This window comes from Drosophila navojoa, chromosome X, assembly GCF_054131105.1.
Source record: "Drosophila navojoa isolate 15081-1374.11 chromosome X, UAZ_NAV_1.0, whole genome shotgun sequence".
Taxonomy (NCBI): Eukaryota; Metazoa; Arthropoda; class Insecta; order Diptera; family Drosophilidae; genus Drosophila; species Drosophila navojoa.
The window spans coordinates 427991-452268 of NC_142895.1; the positions used below are offsets into that span (position 1 = coordinate 427991).

A 24278-nucleotide genomic window follows, 5' to 3' on the forward strand; every position below is an offset into this window, starting at 1 on the left:
TTCATTTTTCATGCCATATTATGAAAAAGTTGTAAAAAAAATAAAATATTTTTTTCTGCTGCCTCTATAACTAGGCTATAGTTTTTTTTTTTTTTTTTTACCTCAACAGAAGCATAAAATGGAAACGGAAAACGGGAAATGGGAAACATAAAGCACAAACAGAGCCAGCGATGTGACGCTGCAGAGAGTGGGTGACTAGCAAACACCCTGTACGCGTGTAGGAAAGAGAACGAACTCTGAGATAGGGTATCCCATCAATAGACTTGAATCAAATCACTAACAAAGTTGAGTCGTGCTTGCTCTAAAAAAGTCTGCATTTATAATGAATCAAGACTGTAGCTCTTATAATGCATAGGGAGAGGGACCCAGATAGTGAGATAGAGAAAGGCTGACCCTTGCGGATTCTCAATGGCAGAATGGTTCGCTCCCTACTCCGTATAGATATACATATATATATAAGATATATACCACTCTGTAAACGACTTATGTATATATTAAAAATCACTTTACGCAAGCGAAGATCTTGTACCATAAGCAGAATGCATAAATTATCATTCCTCTATTTCATCACAGCTCTGAGCTCCTACAAGGCCAAATAGACACCCGCGGAGGCATAGGGAAGGAGCTTGAACAAACTTGTTCACAATTTGATTACACCCCTTTGACCCCATTGGCAGGGTATATATATATATGTACATGTATATCTATATGCACATGCACATACATTTACGTATATATAAAGGAAAAGGAAATAGGAAAAAGGAAACCGAGAGACAGGAGCGCCAACAACCATTTCAAAAGCAATTAAAAATGTTTAATACATACAATTAAAGTTTTTAATGGACAGCCAGGCGCGAGTGACTTGTGTGCACGGCAAGAGGCTGGGCGGGTGATGGTGGTGGGGCGTGGGGCGTGGCTAGGCGTGGCGTGGGGTAGAGCTGGGCGTATAATGTAAAAAATCAAACAATTTTTCGACTGCTAATTAAATCAAAATTCATTTAAGGCCAAACTGAATTTCGCCGACTGTAAATTTGATTGACCAGCAAGAGGGGGGCCAGCATGGGCCGGGGGCGTGCCAAGAATTTGACTAGAAATTTAGCGTATCGTGCCCGCCCTAGCCTTAAGCCTTTAAGCCTTTAAGTCCTTGTGGTGGCTGCCAGGCATAATTTTATTAAACGATTTTCTATTGTCGACTTAATCAGTGAGTTGTCCAGCCTCTCTCTCTCTCTCTCTCTCTCTCTTTCTCTCTTTCTGTTGCTCTTTCTCTCTTTCACGCTGTCGCTATCGCTTTCATCCTGGCTTAGGTCCCATTCATCCATCAAACTGAATGGTTCTCTGTGTGCGTGTGTATGTGAGCCTATCTATCTAGCCATCCATACAGCCAGACAGCTAGACATCTATCGATCTATCTGCGGGCTGGTAATTGAATGCATGTGGGGGAAAAACTGTTGATAAAATTAGCAGCACCTCCTTTTCGGCGCTCAAATGCAAATAGCAGAAATAAAGTGATGAAAAAGTTAATTAAACTTTTTGATGAGATTTCCAGATTTTGGCATTGCGAGGTACCTCTCGACCCTGACACACCGATCCCTGCCCACCGCAAACACCTCCGCCTCATCGGACCTCCCTCTGCACCTCCTCCTCCTGCACAGAAATCCCACAAATGTCAGCACTGATCCCATCACACACCTCTCCAGGGTCCCTTCAATAGACCCCTAAACAGACCTAAATAGAATCTAGCATAATGCAGCGCCTGCTCCTCTGCCTGCTCCTCGTGGCATTAAGCAGCGCTTCCCCTCCCATCTCTGGCTGTGCTCCTTCACAGATGCCAGCACAGACCCCTCCAGACTAACCTCTCTCTCCGCCATCTCCCTCTCCCTCTCTCTCTCTCTCTCTCTCTCTCTCTCTCTCACTCTCCCTCGATTCACGCTCAGCAAAACTTTCGACACACACTCATGCTTCTCCCACTCATTCTCCGTCTTACTCTCCCCCTCTTGTGCTGGCTCTGTCATTTTTGGCCAAGTTATGTTTGTTCAAGTGTCGGCTCACTCAACTTTCAAGTTTCAACTTTGACATGTCATTCACATTCGCCTGTCGCCTGTCGCCTGGGGCTTTTTTCGTGTCTTCCATGCGCAAAACTTTCTAAATTATCGCTGGTCATTGTTTTACAAACTAAGCAACGCATCCTGCGAATTCCCTGGCATCCTGCGCCAATGCCCGCCCCTCAACCACTCAGCCCTCGCCCCACAGCCTCTGCTGGCTCGCACCTCCGCCGCTCAATATTGCAAAATGAGCTGCTCGAAGCCTTTCAAATCAATTTCATTGAAGCCGTATCTGTTGCTGTTTACTGTTGCCATTGATGTTGCTGTTGCTGCTGCTGTTGCTGTTGCTGTTGATTGGATAAACATCCCTTTCCCTTGGACGTTGGGGAATAAATATGAATTAATTACAATGGCTCTGCCCTGCATAATGAAAAATATCGCTTCATTCCAACTCATTGGCCAGCTAGCTGTTCGCACCAGAATTGAAAACCAATCCAATCCAGAGCCAATCCCAATTTGATGCCCTCGACCCACTGTTTTTGTATCGAGCTTGAATTAATAATGTTCATCATTTTGAACGCTGCTCCTCTCAGGCGAGAGGCGCTCAGTGGTTAGGCGAGCCACTGGCTTTAGCTTTAATTCGAAGTTTTCATTTGCAGCATCAAAAGTTAACAAACTTTGCGATTGCTAATGAGATAGCTAAAGACCCTTGGATACTTTGCGAAAAGCCCTTAAACAGGGGATATAAGCCGCCTACTCGAGTGTACGAGAGATACAGAATAGTGCCCAGTCGGCTGGCCGGTCGGCCAGAGCCTGCCCAGGTGCATAAGCCCGGGCCATCAATCATCCACTCAATTTGTTGTAGGTGCAAAATGATTTCATTTAAAATCACTTTCCGAATCGTTTGACAGCTCTTCGGCGACGCTTACCTCTAAATGTGTCAATTAGCGCGCTAGGCCGGCCGGCTCTACGGCTGAGGCCGCGGCAAAGGCAGGCGCGACCGGCGCTCACATGTCCCATAATTAGGCCGGATAAAAATGCAAAGAACATCTCTAGCAGGTGCGCATTATGAGCAGCAGCCACCAGACCAGCCCCGCATCGCGTTCGGGGCCGCGGGGCTCACCACCAATTGAGCGACGTTGAACACCTCGGCCGCAGACCGCCACAGCTCCCCACCTCGAGCGACACTTGATAACCTAATAAAGCTAGGCACGTAAGCGGCGCTCAGGCGCTGGATAATCTGTAATTAATTGGCGTACATATCTGCAAACAGGACACGCACAGAATGAGAGCAGTTCGCCCTGCGAGGGCGTTCCACACATTGTCGACGGACACGCAGTCCATGGTATGAGGCTAAATGAGATAGACACCCCCCCCCCCCCCTCTCCCTCTCTTTCTCTCCCTCAACCTGGCTGTCACTCTAATTAACGTATGCTTAAACATGCCAATGTCCCGGCTGTCGATATCATATCCAGGGCTACTGGCGTAGAGTCCTTTGATTATCTTTCGCACGACGCGAATCGAAGGACCACAGCTGAAACTGAGTTACACGGGGCAGATCTCTCAGCTAATGCATTAGGCTAGGTAGGCTGGCTAGTTGTCAGTGGGATTACTAAGGCTCCTCTAACTAGGCCGAGGCTCAACGCTCTGATTACCCTAGACTCATGCTTTGCCTCTTGCTCTTTGCAGCCATTTTGAGCACACTGTGCAAGGAGTTTCTGCGCGTCAATGTCTCGGCCATTCTGTACATGATGAACAACGAGCAGTTCGGCCACAGCACCGCCTCGGCGCAGTATTTTCTGCAGCTGGCCGGCTACCTGGGCATACCCGTGATCTCGTGGAATGCGGACAACTCGGGACTGGAGCGGCGAGCCTCGCAGTCGACGCTGCAGCTGCAGCTGGCGCCGAGCATCGAGCATCAGAGCGCGGCCATGTTGAGCATACTGGAGCGGTACAAGTGGCATCAGTTCTCAGTGGTCACCTCGCAGATCGCCGGCCACGACGACTTTGTGCAGGCGGTGCGCGAGCGCGTGGCCGAGATGCAGGAGCACTTCAAGTTCACGATTCTCAATTCGATTGTGGTGACGCGAACAAGCGATCTAATGGAGCTGGTGAACAGCGAGGCGCGCGTCATGCTGCTCTACGCAACCCAGACGGAGGCAATCACCATACTGCGAGCCGCCGAGGAGATGAAGCTGACCGGCGAGAACTACGTGTGGGTAGTTAGCCAGTCGGTGATTGAGAAGAAGGACGCGCACTCCCAATTTCCCGTCGGCATGCTGGGCGTCCACTTCGACACGAGCAGCGCCGCGCTAATGAACGAGATATCCAATGCCATCAAGATTTATAGCTATGGCGTCGAGGCGTACCTAACAGATCCAGCGAACCGCGACCGCCGCCTGACCACACAGTCGCTCTCCTGCGAGGACGAGGGTCGCGGCCGCTGGGACAACGGCGAAATGTGAGTATCTGTCCCCCAAGCCCCAGCCCTCAGCTAAACCCCCTCGTGCTCAATGTTCTTGCTCAGCTTTTTCAAGTACTTGCGCAACGTGTCCATCGAGGGCGATCTGAACAAGCCAAACATTGAGTTCACTGCCGACGGCGATCTCAAATCTGCCGAGCTCAAGATCATGAACCTGCGGCCCAGCGCCAACAATAAGAATCTCGTCTGGGAGGAGGTAAGTGAGACGCATCCCGCATGAGCCCTCACCTCCAGCTTAGTGAACTTCACACTTGAATGACTTGACTTTCCGAATTGTTTCTCTCTTTCTCTCTAACGCACTCACTGTACAATTCACATCCATCCACAATCCTATTATCCAACTCACTCGGAACGCTTTTTGTGCAATTGCAAATCGATTTCGTTTTGGTTTTTTTTTTTTTTTTTTTGGGTGGGGGCTGGGTGAATGATCCACGCACGCACAGATCGGTGTGTGGAAGTCGTGGGAGACGCAGAAGCTCGATATTCGGGACATCGCTTGGCCAGGTAACTCGCACGCTCCGCCGCAAGGTGTGCCCGAGAAATTCCATTTAAAGATCACATTCCTCGAGGAGGCACCCTATATCAATCTGTCACCCGCCGATCCAGTCAGCGGCAAATGCTTGATGGACCGCGGTGTGCTGTGCCGTGTGGCGGCCGACCATGAAATGGCCGCCGACATCGATGTGGGTCAAGCACACCGCAACGAGTCCTTCTATCAATGCTGCAGCGGCTTTTGCATTGATCTACTCGAAAAGTTTGCCGAAGAATTGGGCTTCACCTACGAGCTGGTACGGGTTGAAGATGGTAAATGGGGTACACTTGAGAATGGTAAATGGAATGGTTTGATTGCCGACTTGGTTAACCGCAAGACGGACATGGTACTCACATCTCTCATGATCAACACCGAGCGCGAAGCAGTTGTCGATTTCAGTGAGCCGTTCATGGAAACTGGCATTGCCATTGTTGTGGCCAAACGAACGGGCATCATATCGCCTACGGCCTTTCTGGAGCCCTTCGACACGGCCTCCTGGATGCTGGTAAGTCTACCAAGAGAACACAGTCTGACTCTATGCTCCGGTAAGTCCTTACTCAAGACTACTTTATGCGCTCTCTTTCTCTCTCGCTGTCGCTATCTCCTGCTACGCCTTGGCTTCGGACGTACCTGCTACCCCCCCATCCCATTCCTCCACTCCTCTACTGAATCCAACAGGTGGGTATCGTCGCCATTCAAGCAGCCACATTTATGATTTTCCTGTTCGAGTGGCTGTCGCCCAGCGGCTACGACATGAAGCTCTACCTACAAAACACGAACGTCACGCCCTATCGGTTCTCGCTGTTCCGCACGTACTGGCTAGTCTGGGCGGTGCTCTTCCAGGCCGCCGTCCACGTGGACTCGCCGCGCGGCTTCACCTCGCGCTTCATGACCAATGTCTGGGCTCTGTTCGCTGTTGTCTTCCTTGCCATCTACACTGCCAACCTGGCGGCCTTCATGATAACCAGGTTGGTTACTCCTCTAGGGTAGCCTGCTCTAGTCCAGCCCGCACTCAATTTGCTTCTCTCGCTTCCGTTTGCAGAGAGGAGTTCCATGAGTTCAGTGGACTCAACGACAGCCGCTTGGTGCATCCGTACTCGCACAAGCCTTCGTTCAAGTTCGGCACCATACCCTACAGCCACACGGACTCTACCATACACAAGTACTTTAAGGACATGCACTACTACATGAAGCAGTGAGTACCGTCTCTTGGGGTTCTTTGATGCACCTTCTCATGATCCCCACTGCGACTCGTTTGACAGGTACAATAAGACGAGTGTGGCCGATGGCGTCGCCGCCGTACTCAATGGCAACCTGGACTCGTTCATCTACGATGGCACCGTGCTGGATTACTTGGTTGCCCAGGATGAGGACTGTCGCCTAATGACTGTGGGTAGCTGGTACGCAATGACAGGTGAGTGTGATTCCCTTTCCCTTTCCCTTTCCCTATCCCTGTCACTTTGTTTGTATTACTGGATTGCTTATTCATCCTTGTTTGTGTTTGATCCTATCCAATATATCTTCTTAATCGCGCTGCCTTCCGTTTATGTTTTCCTTCCATGCCCTATTCGCTCCTTACATTGTCTTGCCTTGCTCACGCTCTCCTTCTCTCTGTTTATCCCTCTGCAGGCTATGGCTTAGCTTTTAGCCGCAATTCCAAGTACGTACAGATGTTCAATAAACGGCTGCTGGAATTCCGGGCCAATGGAGACTTGGAGCGTTTGCGTCGCTACTGGATGACAGGCACCTGTCGGCCGGGCAAGCAGGAGCACAAGTCCTCCGATCCGCTGGCACTCGAGCAGTTCTTGTCCGCCTTCTTGCTGCTAATGGCTGGCATTCTACTGGCCGCGCTGCTGCTGCTGCTCGAGCACGTCTATTTCAAGTACATACGCAAACGTTTGGCCAAAAAGGATGGCGGTCATTGCTGTGCCCTCATCTCGCTATCCATGGGCAAGTCACTCACCTTCCGCGGAGCCGTTTACGAGGCAACAGAGATCCTAAAAAAGCATCGCTGCAACGATCCCATTTGCGACACGCACCTGTGGAAGGTCAAGCACGAGCTGGACATGTCCCGCCTTCGCGTGCGCCAGCTGGAAAAGGTCATGGACAAGCACGGCATCAAAGCGCCGCAGTTAAGGTGAGCCCCAAACCCTCTGGTGAATGCCCTGACCTAGCTGACACTGAAAACCATTTTAGGCTAGCCTCGTCGTCGGATCTGCTCAACCATCACCATCTGAAGGAACGTCCGCCCCTGCTGGGAAACCTCAGCTTGGCTGCCAGCGCACAAGATCTATACAGGTGGTAAGTTTTTTATTACAGTGAAGCTCCCGCATGCTGCTAACCCTGTGTCCCTCAGTGTTGTGTGTATGCTAGCGAGGGAGAGAGAGGAGGCGAGAGAGAGGGGGAGTGCTTAGTCCGTTGAGTCAGCAATTCAATTAAGCAATTGATTAGAATAACAGAGTTCGGTGCTGTTGCTGTTGTCTCCGGCATCTTCCGCTCCCACTTCCAGTAAAAATGTATGGAAATTACTTTATTAAATTAACTTATCTACTGCTTCCGGGGGCAGTCAGACGGTCAGCCAGCCCTGGTCCCAGCTGAAGTAGATCCGGCACACACATTTGCATATCATTTACAGCTCCCTCTACACCACACCCCCACCCCCACCCCCACCCCTTTCGCATGTAGCCAGGTCAGCGACTAAAACCGACGAGATTAGCAAATCAAATCGAAAAAGTTCCTTTTCATGTTGTTGCGAAATCGATGCTGGCTTCGCTCGCTTCCATGGGAAAAGCCACGCTGCCAGCTGTATCAGAGCCACAAAAATTCATCAACCATGCAAATCCGTTTAGTTGCGACAAAAGTTTTATTGTGACGCGGGCATTCGCCAGAAATGTGTAAGCACGGCTTACAGCTGGCTTTAAACAACATTTGGCATGTACTTCGGATTAGCAAATGTTAGAATTGGCCGGCAACAGGAAGTTGCACTTAATCGATGGCAGTCAACTTCAGCCAAATTGGCTAGGAGTCCAGTTGGGGTCATGATAGAGCCATCTGCAGAACATTATTAGCCATCTAACGAAGCCTAGAAGACCTTGGGCAGCTGAGTGAGGGCAATCGGTGTTCCGACCAAAGCGAGCAGCGTAGCTGCTTATAAAGAACTCTGCTAGGTAGATAGATCTCTGATGTTATGCCGGCTAATCGGCCAATTTGTCGAAACTTCCTCCCGCATTAGGGCGAACGCTTTGGGTTTGTTCCTCTGGCTTGTGGCTTAAACAATGAACAGCATTTAGCCAACAAATTGCTGATGCTCTCAACTGGATAAAATCTTGAAATGGAAAGTTGGCCAACTAATTTGCATATGAACATGTGCTTAGATGATCTCCGTGGCCTGCGGAGGAGGTCGGGTCATTTCGCCAAAATATGCTGATGCATAATGTTTACGTTTTCTGCTCACGCATCAGATTAGCCTCGCAGCGCCAAGCCCTTCGCATACCCAGCAAAAGCAAATGCTGCGAGTGTATATTGGCTCTGAGCGAAGCAGGAGGGAATCCTTGAATAAGATAAGAGCCCCCTTAGTTGTATGTCTCTGAGAAGAGCTTTGAATAAATATGTTTGATAGCTCTTGATATTTCCCCAATGCCGATAATTATCGATATATCAAAGAGGCATTTCAAGATAGAAACAAGTGCGTAATACGAATTGCTCTGATAATTGGATACTTCAGCCCCATACAGATGACAATCGCCCTTGCGCTTACATCTATCTCATTTTCAGGTCTTGTAGGTTAGGGTATCTGGCAGTCGGGCAGCTCTTCGAGCTGGCCCGACATGTTTTTTATTTGTTTGATGATGGACGTGGAAGTGGGGCTAAAACTTTTCTGCAAATTGTGCAAATTAAGCGCTTGAATAAAAACCGCCAAAAACTTTGCGGCAAACAACAACAAAACGCAACAAAAAGGGAAATATGAATGCATTTGCATACACGCAAACATACATATGTATGTACAGCATACATTAACATACATGCATATGGATATGAATATGTATTTATTGATATTCATGCCACGTGCTCGAAACTTTTCACAGGCCAAAGGGTCAGGTAAATGCTAAAAATATCTTTTCTTTGCTGCTGCTATTCTGGGCCCGCCCAGAGACCTGTTGTTTCCCAGGGAATTGAATCCGAATACAGTTGCAATCAATAGAAAGTGTTAGCTCCAACTCAGAAATACCCTATCCACTGCCAAGAGAAGTTCAATCATTCAATCAAACCCAGCCACACGCACACATTGAAGTAAATGGAGGACCTGGACATTTGATGAACGCAAGACTTCAACTCGAATCATTGGAAGGTTTCCCGATAGGATATCAGATTCAATCATATCCCATATCTCACTTTTGTCGCATTGACATAAGCCATAGCTATTGTGTTGACATGCTTGCAGGGCATCTGCTAGTCGGTCAAGCCACTCGCTGACCACTTTTTGGCATTAGTTTATTTACTTGCGAGCCCTGTAGGGGCACTGCACACACTCTCATTGCGCTCATTGATTGATGATGTTCAATCGAACTCAAAGCAAGTTCTCTCTCTCTCTCTCGCATTCTCTTCCTCTCTGTGTCTCTCTCTCCTTCTCTCTGTTTCCTTGCAATAGAATAGTTCTCGCATGACCATGGGATGGACCACTGCAGTGACGAATGCTCATCGATTTATGCACTTGTGTGTCCCTAATGAAGCACATTTTCAATTTATTGCACTACACTACTATATATTTATATACTATGTATAGCTGTTGCTATATTTATCCCATATATGTGTTGGTTGTAGCACTCGCATGATTGATATACATATACATATATATGCAAGCATAGCTTCAACTCTATATAATATGCTAACTTTTTGGAGTGTAATTTTCTTGTTTTTTACTGCTGCGGCAACTGCTATCCATCAACATCAATCAATCATCAACACCAAACCGACGTGATTGAAAGGTCTTACAAGACGGAAATCGCTGAAATGGAGACGGTGCTGTGAAGTGTTTACCAGGCATCATTTCCACTGTTTTCTCTAGCCACTTCGATCCAAATACTACAGTAAATAAGTTCAGCGAAACCCACATCCATCCTAGCCTAAACCAAACAGAGCTGCCAACTGATGAAGCACCAGTCATCGTCAAAACCCAAACGAAACTAATTTACATATGATGTAATCAATCCACATCAAGCATAGCCAGAAAAGAGCGGAAGAAACTCAAGCAATAATTTAATTGAATGCCAAATTCTAGGCATTGCCACTAGGACAGTTGGTTCGTCAATCATCGTCAATCACAGTCAAGTAAAACTCTTGTAATTACAACAAAATAAAACATTTTTTTTTATATCTAACTTAAAAACTAAACCAAAGGGCAAACTTATGATATAAGCAGTTCGGATCGACCCGCATCAATCACCATCAATCAAAGCCAAAAATAAGATAAAGAAGAACAAGCAAAAGTGGCAGCGAAACCAAAGTCAAATTTATACAAGAACAACAACTAAAAATTAACAACACTAAAAATTAAAAAAAAAAAAAACATATGCATATATATACATATAAAGTCTCAACAACACCCTTCATATATATATGTATATATATACACCAAAATATATAGATGTATATTTAATCAAAATGTTTCAAATAAATGTAAACTGAAAGCTTTTTAAAAGTTAAAAAAAATAAAAACAAACTTAAAAATAATTAAAGCCCAAAGCGCCTCACACAAACAAAAACGAAAAACTAATAATACAACACAACAGGAACACAAAAAGTTAAAAAGAAGTTGAAAAAAAAAAAATTAAGAAATAAGTTTTAAATGTTAAAAGAATGAAAAAACAAACAAACCAAATGTGTTTTTTTTTTTGCTCGATTGAACTGTGAATGTTAACAACAAATTTTTTTTTTTAAGTATTTATGAAATTATATACGCCAAACTATATAAATATATATGGACAGATATATATATAAAAAGTCGAGCTGCGAAAACTTTCAGTGCCAAATTGAAGTTGTAGCTGAAATTGAGAATGAACTCAAACTTAATTCGAAGCAGAATATTTAAAATGAAAATTCCATTGAAATTGAAGCTGAAACTCAAATTGGATGAAAGTTGAAGCACAGTTGAATTTTAATGAAGGTTGAAAGTGAAGCTGCAATTGAAATTGAATTGAAACAAAAATTGAATTTGAGTTTCAACCTAAGCTTCAAATTGTAATTGAAATTTGAATTTAAAATGAATTGAAATTGAAACGGAATGAATTGAAGACGTACGCATTGCTAAACATATACACTCTAAACTTATTTATATATAAATATATGTATTTACTTAATTATTATGATTACGATATGAATGTTATTGCATATACACGTACATATACATACATTTATTGATATACATGCATACATAAATGTGTATATATGCAAATATATATATACATTTTTCCTTTTTTTTGTGGATAGCAAAACCAGAACTTTAATGGGAATCTTAACTTTAAAGGACATTTCCAAAGAGCTTTTTCTTTAATTTCTTTTTATAGTTTTGATTTTGGGTCCCATTTGCTAATGAATCAACTACTTTAGTAATGCTCTTGGAATAGTGCAGAACTTTTCTCTATGATTTTCTAACCTTTCTCATCTGCCAACACTACTCAACAGTCAACAGTACCATATACTTTGCAACACTGGTCAACACTGCTTGGACTTGCACATGCATTTTTAACACTACTAAGTACTAAATCTTAAGTTAACCGTGCTTATTGACAGACTGCGTATTCGAGGAGCGAGTATATCAAACTTGACTTTGATTTTCATTTCTGCTTGATCTGGATTATCAATATATATACATATGTGTATATCATATAGATATATATATATACATACATATATTTACAAAAAAAAAAAAACAAACAAAACAAAACAAAATAAAATCAAATAAAATAAAATCCATTGTTAAACATTAAATACTTAGAAAACTAAATAAATGAAAACTAAATTTAAATAAATGAAAACAATTTTAAACAAAATCAAAGCAAAAATTAAACAAAACAAAACTAATTACAAAAATAATTCAATGTTTGTGTTGCAAATCGTTTTGATGTCTCTTCTAAATGTTTTTGAAGCTTAAAAAAAAAAATATTAAAAAAAAAAACGCTTAAACTAAATATAATAAAGAAACATAAATTTTAAAAAATAAATGGATGCTTCTTAAAAACGAAAAAAAGAAGCAAAGAAAATGAAGGAATAATTGAGAGAAAATGCAACAATGTTAACAGTAAAAAAAACAACAAATAAAAACAAAAAACATTTTTAGTTTTATTTGCAAAGAGTGATTTTTTGTAGTAAAAATAAAAAATAAAATATTTTATACACAATTAAAATGCAGAGAAAAAAGCTTAAAAAAAAAAACAAAAAGAAAAAAACAAGAAAAAACAACAAACCAAAACAAAATAGTGAAATGTTAATTATTACGTATATATTTTTTAAGACAAATTGTTCACAAAAAAGACAAAAGTAAAAACTAAAAACCCAATTTAGTACTTAAAAAACAAAAACAAAAACTTTACGAACAAATTAAAACAAGTAAAACAAGTTAACATTACATTGTATAAGTAGTTAGTAACTTAACACTAAAGCAGAAAAATAAAAAGAAGAAGAAAACGTAAGATAAGCGAAATGCAAATGTTTTATGTATTATGTATACAAAATGTTGTTTTTTTATCATTATTATTAAATGTTATTCAGTAACGTGAAAGAGGAACCACCCACAAATACACTTGAACACAGTCACTCACAAGCATACACACATATACATATATTCCTTTTAAACTAAACAAAAATAAAAACAAACAAAAAAATGCCATGAAAAAGTAAAAACTCAATAATAAGATTTATAAAAATAATAATGACAAATGAAAGGAAGAATGGATAAAATCTGCAACGAAAATGTATGTTCACAAAAAAAAAAAAAAAAAATGGTTTTTTTCACAAAAATTACACAAAAAAGAAATTGTATTGGCAAAGCAAAACAGAAATGAAAAGAAATCCCATATTATTGAATATGCATTTGATGTGGTAGTCAAAAAAGGCGAAAAACACGTACATTTACGTATATAAAAACAAAAAAAATCTTGCAATAAATGTGTATACAGAAAACCAAATTTTGCTTTTATTTCAATTAAAATAGTGGGAAACTTAACGCGTTTCAGTTATAATGTTCATAGCAAATAGCTTGCTGTCACTCACATTGCTATTAATTCAAGTCATCAGCAGGCCTCAAAAATTATGGAAGTGCCTGACATATTAATATTCTAAACCCATGTCGACCATTAAAGATATTCGGAGGTTAACCAAACTAACATAGTCAGATTATAAATAATTATAAATAATAATGCTATCGATGTTTCTAACTAACCTGCTTTCGATGTTTAAGAAGTACTGTAGCAGCTAGCTTTGTAGCACTCGCTGGCTATCGGCAGCCAATAACCAACACTTATTAAAGTAAGAAAAGATGGAAAGTGTTATCGATGTCTGGCAAAATGCGCTATTCAATATTTTTATCAGTTATCAACACTTATTCAGACCTAGTCGCATTCGCGATGTCCACCACTCGTCCATTTTGTCAACGCTCCCAGCGGCATCCACAACGTGAGTTAAATGGTTTTTACTTTTTAGTTTAAAAAACTCAATTTTCATGCTGAGAAATAATTATAGATAATGCAAACTGGTAACTGTAGAAACTGTACAGTTGAATATCAAATTTATATCTGTTTGATATTGTTTGTATTTGTTTTTGTGTTCTTTTGAATCATGTAGCACGTGTGCATTGTTGAAGTTAGGTTATGTTGCAAAGTGAAGCTAAAATCTGAACTTAATATCAATTGAATTAATTTGTTTTTCTTGTACTACTATTACAGGTTTCGTAACTCTTTCACGTTAAAATGTCGGGAGGCTTAGATATACTGTCCCTCAAAGAGGATGACATTACCAAAATGTTGGTTGCCACTACTCACCTGGGCTCCGAGAACGTCAACTTCCAGATGGAGCAGTACGTTTTCAAGCGTCGTGCTGATGGTGTGAATATCATCAATTTGGGCAAAACCTGGGAGAAACTGGTTTTGGCTGCACGCGCCATTGTTGCCATTGAGAATGCATCCGATGTGAGTAACAAATGAATTATATATATTTGCTTATCGTGAGTACGCTTGTTGCGTTTGGTGCACATGATGAGATTTATCTAATCTTTCGGGTATGAAATTCAATGATTTCAACTTTTCAACTGACACGCCCAAACGCAGCATACACACATTTGGCTGCTCACGCTGTAAATGCCCCGTCCCTGCCATTTGAGTAAGCGCCGTTATAATCTCGCATTTTGATTGCAGGTCTTCGTCATCTCATCGCGTCCCATTGGCCAGCGCGCTGTGCTGAAGTTCGCCAAGTACACGGACACCACGCCCATTGCTGGCCGCTTCACACCCGGTGCCTTCACCAATCAGATCCAGCCCGCTTTCCGCGAGCCACGTCTGTTGGTTGTCACCGATCCCAACACCGATCATCAGCCCATTATGGAGGCGTCGTACGTGAACATTCCCGTTATTGCGTTCACCAATACGGACTCGCCATTGCGCTACATTGATATTGCTATCCCATGCAACAACAAATCGCCCCATTCGATTGGTCTTATGTGGTGGTTGTTGGCGCGTGAGGTGCTCCGTCTGCGCGGTACCATTTCTCGCACCACCGAGTGGCCCGTGGTTGTGGATCTCTTCTTCTATCGCGATCCCGAGGAGGCTGAGAAGGAGGAGGCTGCAGCCGCTAAGGAACTGCTGCCACCACCCAAAATCGAGGAGGCCGTCGATCATCCCGTCGAAGAGACCACCAACTGGGCCGATGAGGTTGCTGCCGAAACTGTCGGCGGAGTCGAGGACTGGAACGAAGATACCGTCAAGACATCCTGGGGCAGCGATGGTCAGTTCTAAAATGTTCATCCGGCCGGAAGCGGCATAAGCGAACTGTCAAGCATAAATAAATGCCAACATTTAAAAAAAAAAAGAAAAAGAGCACATGTGTTTCTATTTACAAACAAAAGATGGCGTCAGTTGGCTGTGAGCGAGATGGTGCGATATTGGCCTAAGGTGGCATGTATTAGAGCAGTGCGGCAACATGCACAAAAACGTTCCAAAACACACGTCGGATACATGTACATTTCCATCAGTCAAGGGTTATATATGTAGTTGAGCTTATACATGCATCATATTTATAGCAATCTAAAAGTAGTTGCTAAATAGGAGTGAGTGGATGCTTTAGAGTTCAGCATATGTGTGGAAGGTATTTATAAAAACGTTCCACGTTTACTATATTCATCCATCATTATAGTGTGTATAACTTGAATCAGCAAGCGCTTGCTTCTGCATTTCATATATCGAAACCTTTAGGGCGTATGCCCAGAGAAATAAGCGAATATTTAAACTCTTAAATATTTTAAATACTCGAGAACAATGTAGATATATGTATTAAAAAAACACGTAGTGTTACAGTATTAATAAATTTATTTTATTTTTTGTTTTGCTTTATACAAATAGAAAACAGTTAATCATTGCTTAGTTATATAGATATACAAGAGCTTTACAATCCAACAGATTGAAACAAAAAAAAAAAGAAAAAGATAAATACACACATATATATATATATATATATTATATATAATTATGTTAACTAGAACTGCGAATACCGTAAACCCAAACTGAATAAATGAATGAATGATCAATAATATATAATATATATATATATATACATATATCTTCCGAGTCTCGCTCGTAATTATATATTAAAAACAATTATAAAAATTTTATGAGATTTGTTCTAGGTTCAAAATCTGTTCTATATATAAGCAATGATTCATTAGAATATCGGAACTCAAGAGAAAGAAAAAAAAAAAAACAAAATATATCATTTAGAAAAAATATATATGTGTGTATGTGTGTGTGAGTGTGTGATTACTATTAATATTATTGTTTTTTTTATATCATTATTATTATTTATTGTAATTTAGTTATTTAAATGGATTTGGACGAGCTTTAAATTCCGTCATTTTGCGCAGTTCCTTAACTTCCTCCATTTCTCTTTGCTTGCGTTGTTCGTCTTGCTTGAAGAATAGAAGAGAGAAATCATAATATTAGAAACTAAAACAAGGATTCAATTGGATTACTTAAATCAGGTTACTTAGGTAGAGATATGTTCTTACTCTATCTCTCTCTCTCTCGCTCTCTGTCTATCATATTATTTTGAATTTAACTGGAGTGTATAAAAGCTCCTTTTATTTCCTTCGCTCCCCAATCACGCTCGCATCTACTCAATATCAGACTCCACCCCGTTCTACATACATATATGTATACATACATACATATGTACATGTTACTCACTTTATGCACTTTGCTCTTTCGCTTTGCTCACTCAATTAAGGCGAATAGTTAGGCGGATCATTCATGTGGTGAATACCTGAAGTGATCCATTGGTAGCAGAAGACAGACAACACAGAAATGAAACGAACCGTACAAAGCACAGTGAAAGCTCTGAGAAGGCAACAGCCAAACGGCAATCTAGTGTAGACGAGTCTTATTAGGTACGCAGATCAATTGATATACAAAAGAATAGGAATTAGTAGTAAAACATATCCAAATATTGCCTTCAGCTGTTTCTGTGTACGCAAAAAAACTTTGAGCTCTAGCTCCAGCTCTGGCGCACTTTGGCATTGCTGGCGCAGCGGACAAAACATGTGATCAGCTGATGCCAAGTCTGGCTAACCCATGGAATATAGTTTTATATATGTATGTATATATTCATTTATGAGTAACAATTATCATTGCATTTGTATTGTGTGTCAATGCAAATAAGTTGAATGAAATACAAAGAAATATCAATGCAAAAGAGTGAGAGAGAAGGAGAGACAGTGGATGTGATGGGCGAGTCGGTGCCCGTGTATGTGTGTGCGTGCAATACAATAATATATACATTGTGTATGAATGAATCTGTAGATTGCCAACAAGTAGACTAAAATGCAATATGCAAAACAAGCTTGGATGGTGACCAATACAGTGCGAGCGAGACAGCGCACGCAACAGGCGAACGAGTGTCTGTGCCTGTGGCCTTGCATGCTCTACGCATGAAGTCCAATCGAAAGGAACAGTTAGTAAGCTGACAAACAGAGAGCGCGCAAGAGAGCATGTGACAACAATTCGTATGTGTGCGTATGCATGTGCGAATTCGCTTCGTACATATACATATGCACATGCATGTAACAGGAAGAAAGCAGCACAGTTTCGCTAGTGCTGTGAGGCGACTTCGATATGGGGGAAGCTTTCGTGGGTGAGTTGTTGTACATATTTTATTAAGCTGTTATATGTGTAGTGTTATATGCGTGTAAACTGTTACGTGAATCATATCTAGATTAAGCTAGATTTAGCTCCTTTGGCAGTTTAAAAATGTTATACCTATGCTTTTAAATGCCCTAAATAAACTGTTTTTGGATGCATCATATACTTATTTAGCCCAATCTCTTGGACAGACACAGGAAACGTATATACTCAATGCTCGTTCATTGAACAGTGTACAGCAATTATCTAGCAGCAGCAACAGCGGCAGCAGCAGCCACTGAAGCTGATAAGATTAGCATAAAACTTGAAATGGAATTCGAGGCAAAGCAAAGCAAGGCAAAGACGTATGCGAATCGGCATATCAAATTTTTTTATACGCAACGGACGTGGACGGAGAGAGCTCTATACGTATGTGTGCATATCCCCCTGTGGATGTATGTATGTATGACTCCCCCTCTATCTATACGCATACATATATACATATATATGATTCTTGAGTAGTACCAGTAATCCAGTTCGCATTCAATTTGCCAGCATCGTATTCTGTTTTGTTTCTCTTCCAAAACTGTTATACACAGCATTTGTGGCTTCAGACTCAGCAATTGACTGAAGCGGGGGCGGCGGCGGCGGCGGAGGGTGTGGCTGTGGCAGGTGTTGCTGTTGTCGTTGCTGCAATCGCTGATGAATTAGCCGTCTGCTCATCCGCCATAGACATGCTGTTGTCGCCATAGAAGCGCGGTTCGTCATGCGCCTCAGTCGAGCCCGGCAGATCCTCGTCGGTATCATCGTCATTCGAACTGTCTGCTGCTCCACTTATGTTCAGCTTCGAGGCCCGCTGCTCCACGGTGCCGTCCGAATCAGGTGCGTGGCGCAAGCGATCGTAGCAAGCATCGCAGACCCTCAGCGCTTTGCCAGTTTGTTGAGGCAAGAGGAACTTCTTGGTGGAGCAAGCGGCGCAAACGACAGCACCGCAGTTTCGGCAATGGTGACGCCGCTGAACAAATGTGAACTGCGTCTTCTTGCAGTGCATGCAAACGCTGGCCTCAGCGTCGGGCACCCAAACGGCAGCGTGGTTTCCCGGCGGTTTCTTGCCGCTCTTGCGCAACAGATCCTCCACACATTTGTTTATATGGGCCATCCACTCCTGCTTCTCTGTGCTGGTGGCGGCATACACGACGAAAGACTTCGTCGTCGTGCGTATATACCAGCCATTGCGGTACTGCTGGTTGTCGGGTATCGAGTCCAGGGAAACTTCCTCGAGCGGCATTATGTGTTGTTTGTTGTACTTTTTCTTTCCAATCACAATGTTGCCATAGACCAGTATGTCGTTGAAGAGAAAGAATTGCCGCGACTTTGGACGTTTGCGACACATTTTGGTCAGAACACCTTCGCCGACTAGAACGCGTCCGGGTATCGCCAGCGGCACTCCGGAGCTGCCAAAGCAGTTCTCGACGGAGGCAATGCGACGGGTGTTCAATTCCGAGTTAACGAGACGATCAACCATTTTGCTTCTATTTTCTCTTCAAATTTTTATCTGCTTGCTGCAGCGAAAGTGGCGCCACCTATCCGTTTGGCCAAAAGCTTTGTTTACAGTTTACAGTTTTTTCCTCTTTTCTCTACAGACTGTTGCTTCACTGGCCGTGGCGTACTTCAACTGTGACGACGACGACGGCGGCGACACTAAGTTGTTTTTGTTGTTGATGTTGCTCCAAGTATGTGTATGTGACGGTGTGCGTGTGTGTGTCAACATATATAGATATATATGTACATATTTATACTTATATATATATATATATATGTGTGTGTGTGTGTGTGTTTATGTGTGTGAATTTGGGCGCAGCAGCTGCTTTGTGTCCTTTTTACAATAATTTCAAGTTTTGTGCTTAGTTTCGTTTCTACCAAAATTTCCTTTTTTTTAGTCACGCGTTGCGCTCTTTATGCAATATATATATATGAATATATATGTGCACAATATAACTGTTTTCTACGCCGTCCGTTTACCGAAACGTCATGACTCACACCACACACAAACAACAAGTATGCATACATACATATGTGCACAACATGCAGCAGTACACGACTATATTAATATATAATTTTTTTTGCTTTTTTGTTTTTGTGTGTTTTTTTTTTCTTTCTGTATGGTTTCACTTAGAGAGTTAACTTTAAACTCATGTAGCGTGTTGACTTTTCTTCTGAATTTTTACTCAACAAACTAGCGATCAAATTAAAACTGAGTTGCTCAAAACTTCAATTTCGCTTCATCTGCTGAATGGCAGCTGGTAACGCAAGAATGAGTCGCTGCATAGCTATGTTAACGCAGTGTAGAGCACTGATGCATAATTATCGCAGTGTGGCATTGACTACAGTGTTGCATTGCAACACTGTGTAGTGACAGTGTGTGACCAGTCTACAATATCATTTAATTTTATACAAAAAGCTCAATATTTACCTGTTTCTTTTTCTCATCCAGATTACACTGGACAACATTATTGTACTCGCGCCGTTCGCGTACGCGCTGATCGGCGCGCAACTGAAATGGCTTCACTTCGGCGAGGCCAGCTCTTCGTAAGTTTCTGGCATTGTCATGTTCCTGTTGCAACAATTTCGAATTCTTGGAGAGAGAATTAAATATATGCTGTATAATAACAATATCAATATATGTGCATTTGACCCTTACCTCTTCCCTGCGTTTCCGCCGCTGCAAATGCTCGTAGGAATGCTTCAATGTTTCTGGCGTCACAGGCACTGTTATCTTATGGGTAACAATTGTGTCCGCCAAGCGTTTGTGCAATGCCTTAAAATTTGGCACCGGTTTGCTGTGAAATTCACGCGCCTTACGCTCCTCTTCCTCTCGCTGGCGCATAATCATCTCCCGCTTCATCTGATAAACATCCTTGCATTCGTAAACCCTGGGCGCCTTTCCGGCAGACACTGGCTCGTTTTGACTTTTCGGCTTGGGTGTCCAGTTGAGTTTCAGCCTGGGCTTCAATCCAAGTATTTCATTCACCTCCATTTCCTGGTCACTTACTGATTCTGCTTGTTTGGGAATCGGCAACGATTCCAGTTCGTCTCTTTCGCCTTGATGGGAATCTGTTGACAAATCCAACTGCAGCTGCAACTGCAGCTCAGATTCAATATGTACGATATAATCTTCATTCAAGTTTTTATAAGATGCGGATTGATCCTCTTTCTCTTCTTGTTCAGCTTTCCCATCATTCGTATTCCCTTCATTCAAATTCTGATAGCAAGCCGATTCATCCTCAGGCCCATCCTCGCCAAGCCCGCCAGTAGTTCTCAGCTTTACTATATCCTCTACATTTAAATTCTGATCACAAACTGATTTATCCTGTAGCGCATCCTCGCGAATCAGTTCAGTAGTTTTTATCTTTCCTATGTCATCTTCATTTAAATTTTGGTCACAAACTGATATATCCCGTTGCTCCCGCGTCATCTTCTCATTGTTACAGTTGAATTGATCGCCCATGTTTTCCTTGTTGGAAGAGGAGGCTGTCACAAAAAACATATATGTCACAACATTCACTGTAATCGACCTTATATCGCCATACCGCACATATCGTTTGAATATTCCATTTTATAGTCGGCCGTCTTGGGTTCATTCCAGTCGATATTCAAATTTCCGCTCTTCGAATTATTATAGTTATCCATAAAATCTATTGAATCACCCAGCGCGTTCGCCCTGTTTGAAGAAGCAGCTGCTAAAATGGCGCATTTTTTGTTGAGTTAACTGTAAATTGTATGTACACTTTATGTACATACCAAAGAAGTTTTGCGAGTGATCTAGATTATAGTCGCCAACGCTTATTTCGTTCCAGTCGAAATCGGTCTTCTTGTATTCGCTATTACTTATATTAGCCATATTACTGGATAAGTATAACGCGTCGCTAAAAATTCAAACAATACGAAAACAAAGACAAGCACACTTTCAATTTATAGAGTTGCTCAATGATTATCGATAGCTTGAGTATGGATTCATCATCGATTAAACGGTTGCATTTCAATTTCAATTGCAACTTGCAAGTGACCACTATGGTTATTGAAGTGAACAAACCAGGCTCAAGATTGTTGAAAATATTTTCCTGTGTAACGAACTACAATGTCGAACGTCTCAAATGATGTTGCTTGAATACCAATTGAAAATTCTGTAATAGCTATTTGCCAGAGATATACAAATATATCAAGCTGTCAATCGCTTGTATATATTTGAAGTTTATTATAACACCTAACAAATTTCAAAATATAATTAATATACATAATAAGTGTATATGTTTGAAGCAACTTAGTACGCTAACAGTCCATCGTACAGAACATCATTTGTTAATATTTGTAAAATCTTTCCGGGTGGACTCAGTCTTCGCAAACAACATCCAACATGGGTGCCACTTGAATTATATAATTACGTTTGGTACATTGCGAGCTAATGCTAATTACGACAAGCTATCGATGAATCCTATGATGGAATACCTCTAAAAGCGCATACCGCCAAGTACATTTAAGCGTTTTGTTTTCCTCGTACTCGAATCGCCCTTGTGTTGGCGCTTGCGCGGCAGAAGAGGTGAATGATCTATGGCCGGCTGCACTGCATCCTCATCGCAGTCATCGCTGGTGTTGCTGAAGAGCGTTCGACGGACACTACGAGGTGCCGGCACCTCGCCCTCGTCGTCGGTTAACACATTTCGTGCCCTTCGCATCCGCGAATGACGTTGAACGACGGGGGTCATCGAGTTCACCTTCTCGTAGACAATCAGACAAATGTCTGTAGAGGTATGATCTTTGTCTACGAGTGTAGTGTCGCGATAGCCTAGCGTTAATGACATCTGACAGTTTTCACTAAGTTCAATGCCACCGTCGCTATGGTCATGCGATGCCTGTAGTGATCCACTGGCTGTGATACAGTGCATCACCTCGATGGTGTCAGCCGACACACAGGAGCGTGGAGGTGTTATCAACTGGTTGGCACAGCTTCCACTTGCAGTCTCCTCCTCTTCCACCTCTTCGTCGCTTTCGGCACGCAAATGCATCGATGTTGGCAGCACTTCTGGGGCTTTAAATCGATCGCGCTGCGATTGAAAGCTACGTCTGAAGCGATCTTTAAGCGCGGATTCCTCTGACTCATTACATTGCCGCGCATTCAAAAACTCTATATGATTATACCGTCCTACGAGTTGTGCGCGCAAATAACTAGACACTGGCCCAGCGCCCTTTAAGCAGCGTCCGGGAAAAGATAAAATACAATCGTCGGACAGCTCCCTGCGTATTTGGCCATCTTCCATGCATTGTAGAAACCGTCGAAACAATTGGCTGGACGCTAAGAATATTTATGTACATATAAAACGAATTGATAAAACCACTTTTCTTATTCACCTGGATGCTCCGCTGTTTCTTCTTCGTGCATTTTGAATGAGTTTCTTTATATAGACAACAATAAGCGGAATAAATGTTTGTTTATGCGCTATAAGTAAACAGCAACGTTGCATATGTACGAATCGCGATCTGTATCGATTAATTACGCGTATCGATATATTAAAAAATATACGTTCATTTATTGAGAATCAAAAGTGAACTGCTATGAATATTTCACAATTACACATTGACTGATCACACCTCTCTATATATATGTATATATAAATATATAAAATAAATATATAAATATGTATTCCATAAAAAATTGTGTTTATAAAAAAATATATGTGTGTAAATTTGCTGTATGCCATTTAAAATTGTACTTTATAATCGTTCGGTTTTTGTACTAGAATTGCGGCGACCAGTCGATATATTTTAGTCATATATTTATATTTCAAAGCAAAAGTATGCCCAGACGCAAAAATAATAAACCTACTGCATGTATTTAAAATTCAATTTGAGTTATCAGACTTATAATATTATATATACAATTTTTATGAAAACTAAAAATTTCTTTACGAATCGCGCACGATATATTTATACCATTTTTTTTTTGTTTGAATAAGTTTCGATATGGGTGCCAACAATAGCAAACCGCAAACTGTTCAAATACCAAATACATCACCATTTCAAATCAGCCGGGAAGTTTTGGAGCGCGTCGAGAAGGCAACCAAAGCGGAAAAGGGACCCGCCCCCGTTACAAATCCAGTTCAAGTACCCGTCGCTTCCACCTGTGAGCACTGTAATCGTAAAGGTGCAGCAGCTGGAGATGCAGCTGGAACGGGCAGCAGCGATGAGATGCAAACTTATCAGCAAAAGCAGATGGAAATCTCTTCATCGTGGGCACGGCGCTCAACAGAAATTGAGGAGGCACAATTTACTAAAACATTAGATCGTGTGCACAATTTGTTCGGACAGCCAATTAAATGGGCCAAGGCCAACGAATGCTCGGCGGATGTCGATAAAATGGAAAAGCAATTGATAAGCTGCTATCGCCAGTACGGCAAGGAGCCGTTGAAGTGCGCTGCCTTGGCTAAAACATATCACACCTTCATCTTCAATAAACAGGTTACCGCTGTTAAGCGCACAGCGCACGATGTGCAGGATGTAAAGGGAGACGATGCTAACTGATGATTGGTTCCTCTTGCTCGATCACCAGTAAAATAAAACGAATGCGTGTTAATGAAATATCTTGGACATTTAAAATATAACGATCACATTTAGTCTACATATCCGATGTACCCAATTCTAGAGTTTTAAAAACGCTCGCAACAATTTAGATCATACATCTCCAACCGTTTAGATCATCAACAATTTTCGCAGCTTTCAACTATCAACCCACTCAATTTAGTACAGCATTAGACACACTCACACTCACACACGCAGACTTCGAGGGCTTC

The 24278-nt window shown here is 42.1% G+C and overlaps 5 protein-coding genes and 1 long non-coding RNA gene across 17 annotated transcripts in view; 3 read left to right on the forward strand and 3 right to left on the reverse strand.

Annotated features, from left to right (window-relative positions):
- Positions 1-12639, forward strand: part of Nmdar2 (glutamate ionotropic receptor NMDA type subunit 2) — a 31424-nt gene extending 18785 nt beyond the window's left edge. For 9 of the 10 annotated variants that reach the window (XM_089264780.1, XM_018107397.3, XM_089264781.1 and 6 more), the window contains exons 3-11: positions 3732-4503; positions 4570-4720; positions 4968-5561; positions 5735-6024; positions 6099-6251; positions 6319-6470; positions 6686-7193; positions 7253-7357; positions 10042-12639. In XM_089264780.1, the coding sequence (XP_089120906.1) occupies positions 3732-4503; positions 4570-4720; positions 4968-5561; positions 5735-6024; positions 6099-6251; positions 6319-6470; positions 6686-7193; positions 7253-7357; positions 10042-10084 (2768 nt within the window). In that variant the 3' untranslated portion in view covers positions 10085-12639. The remainder of the gene's footprint in view (positions 1-3731; positions 4504-4569; positions 4721-4967; positions 5562-5734; positions 6025-6098; positions 6252-6318; positions 6471-6685; positions 7194-7252; positions 7358-10041) is intronic. The other variant, XM_030387069.2, reaches the window with a different exon arrangement.
- A 975-nt stretch (positions 12640-13614) lies between these two features.
- On the forward strand, positions 13615-15139 carry sta (stubarista 40S ribosomal protein SA). Its single transcript, XM_018110170.3, has 3 exons — positions 13615-13726; positions 13996-14238; positions 14464-15139. Exons 2-3 carry the CDS (start codon positions 14020-14022, stop codon positions 15058-15060), a joined length of 816 nt encoding a protein of 271 aa, XP_017965659.1. The 5' UTR covers positions 13615-13726; positions 13996-14019; the 3' UTR covers positions 15061-15139.
- Positions 13996-14491, reverse strand: LOC149090495 (uncharacterized). Its single transcript, XR_016197509.1, has 2 exons — positions 14386-14491; positions 13996-14315 (listed from the first exon to the last, which is right to left on the reverse strand). It is a non-coding gene; the product is annotated as an uncharacterized LOC149090495 (long non-coding RNA).
- A 473-nt stretch (positions 15140-15612) lies between the features above and the next one.
- On the reverse strand, positions 15613-21442 carry mei-38 (meiotic 38). Of its 3 annotated transcripts, none has more exons than XM_089264790.1 (5): positions 21235-21442; positions 21024-21170; positions 20135-20964; positions 19907-20068; positions 15613-16226 (listed from the first exon to the last, which is right to left on the reverse strand). In XM_089264790.1, exons 1-5 carry the CDS (start codon positions 21332-21334, stop codon positions 16134-16136), a joined length of 1332 nt encoding a protein of 443 aa, XP_089120916.1. In that variant the 5' UTR covers positions 21335-21442; the 3' UTR covers positions 15613-16133. The 3 variants fall into 3 exon arrangements, 2 of the variants coding, with proteins under 2 accessions (XP_089120916.1, XP_089120915.1); XM_089264789.1 differs by having other exon boundaries at positions 21024-21173; XR_016197505.1 differs by lacking the exons at positions 19907-20068; positions 20135-20964; positions 21024-21170; positions 21235-21442 and adding an exon at positions 17959-19737.
- A 226-nt stretch (positions 21443-21668) lies between these two features.
- On the reverse strand, positions 21669-22995 carry rux (roughex). The gene is made up of 2 exons (XM_018109712.3): positions 22840-22995; positions 21669-22783 (listed from the first exon to the last, which is right to left on the reverse strand). The coding sequence occupies exons 1-2, from the start codon at positions 22868-22870 to the stop codon at positions 21942-21944; spliced, it is 873 nt and encodes a 290-aa protein (XP_017965201.1). The 5' UTR covers positions 22871-22995; the 3' UTR covers positions 21669-21941.
- Positions 22996-23282: 287 nt separating this feature from the next.
- Positions 23283-24110, forward strand: LOC108657198 (uncharacterized). Its single transcript, XM_018109723.3, has one exon. It carries the CDS (start codon positions 23452-23454, stop codon positions 24007-24009), a length of 558 nt encoding a protein of 185 aa, XP_017965212.1. The 5' UTR covers positions 23283-23451; the 3' UTR covers positions 24010-24110.
- Positions 24111-24278: the final 168 nt, after the last annotated feature.

Coding starts and splice junctions, on each gene's coding strand:
- sta (XM_018110170.3), top strand. CDS start 14,020: ATGTCGGGAGGCTTAGATATACTGTCCCTCAAAGAGGATGACATTACC. Junction 14,239..14,463: donor CCATTGAGAATGCATCCGAT/GTGAGTAACAAA, acceptor TTTTGATTGCAG/GTCTTCGTCATCTCATCGCG.
- mei-38 (XM_089264789.1), bottom strand. CDS start 21,334: ATGGCTAATATAAGTAATAGCGAATACAAGAAGACCGATTTCGACTGG. Junction 20,965..21,023: donor ATATTCAAACGATATGTGCG/GTATGGCGATAT, acceptor TTTTTGTGACAG/CCTCCTCTTCCAACAAGGAA. Junction 16,227..19,906: donor TGGATGAGAAAAAGAAACAG/GTAAATATTGAG, acceptor CTATTCTTCAAG/CAAGACGAACAACGCAAGCA.
- rux (XM_018109712.3), bottom strand. CDS start 22,870: ATGCACGAAGAAGAAACAGCGGAGCATCCAG. Junction 22,784..22,839: donor AGAAACAGCGGAGCATCCAG/GTGAATAAGAAA, acceptor AAATATTCTTAG/CGTCCAGCCAATTGTTTCGA.
- LOC108657198 (XM_018109723.3), top strand. CDS start 23,452: ATGGGTGCCAACAATAGCAAACCGCAAACTGTTCAAATACCAAATACA.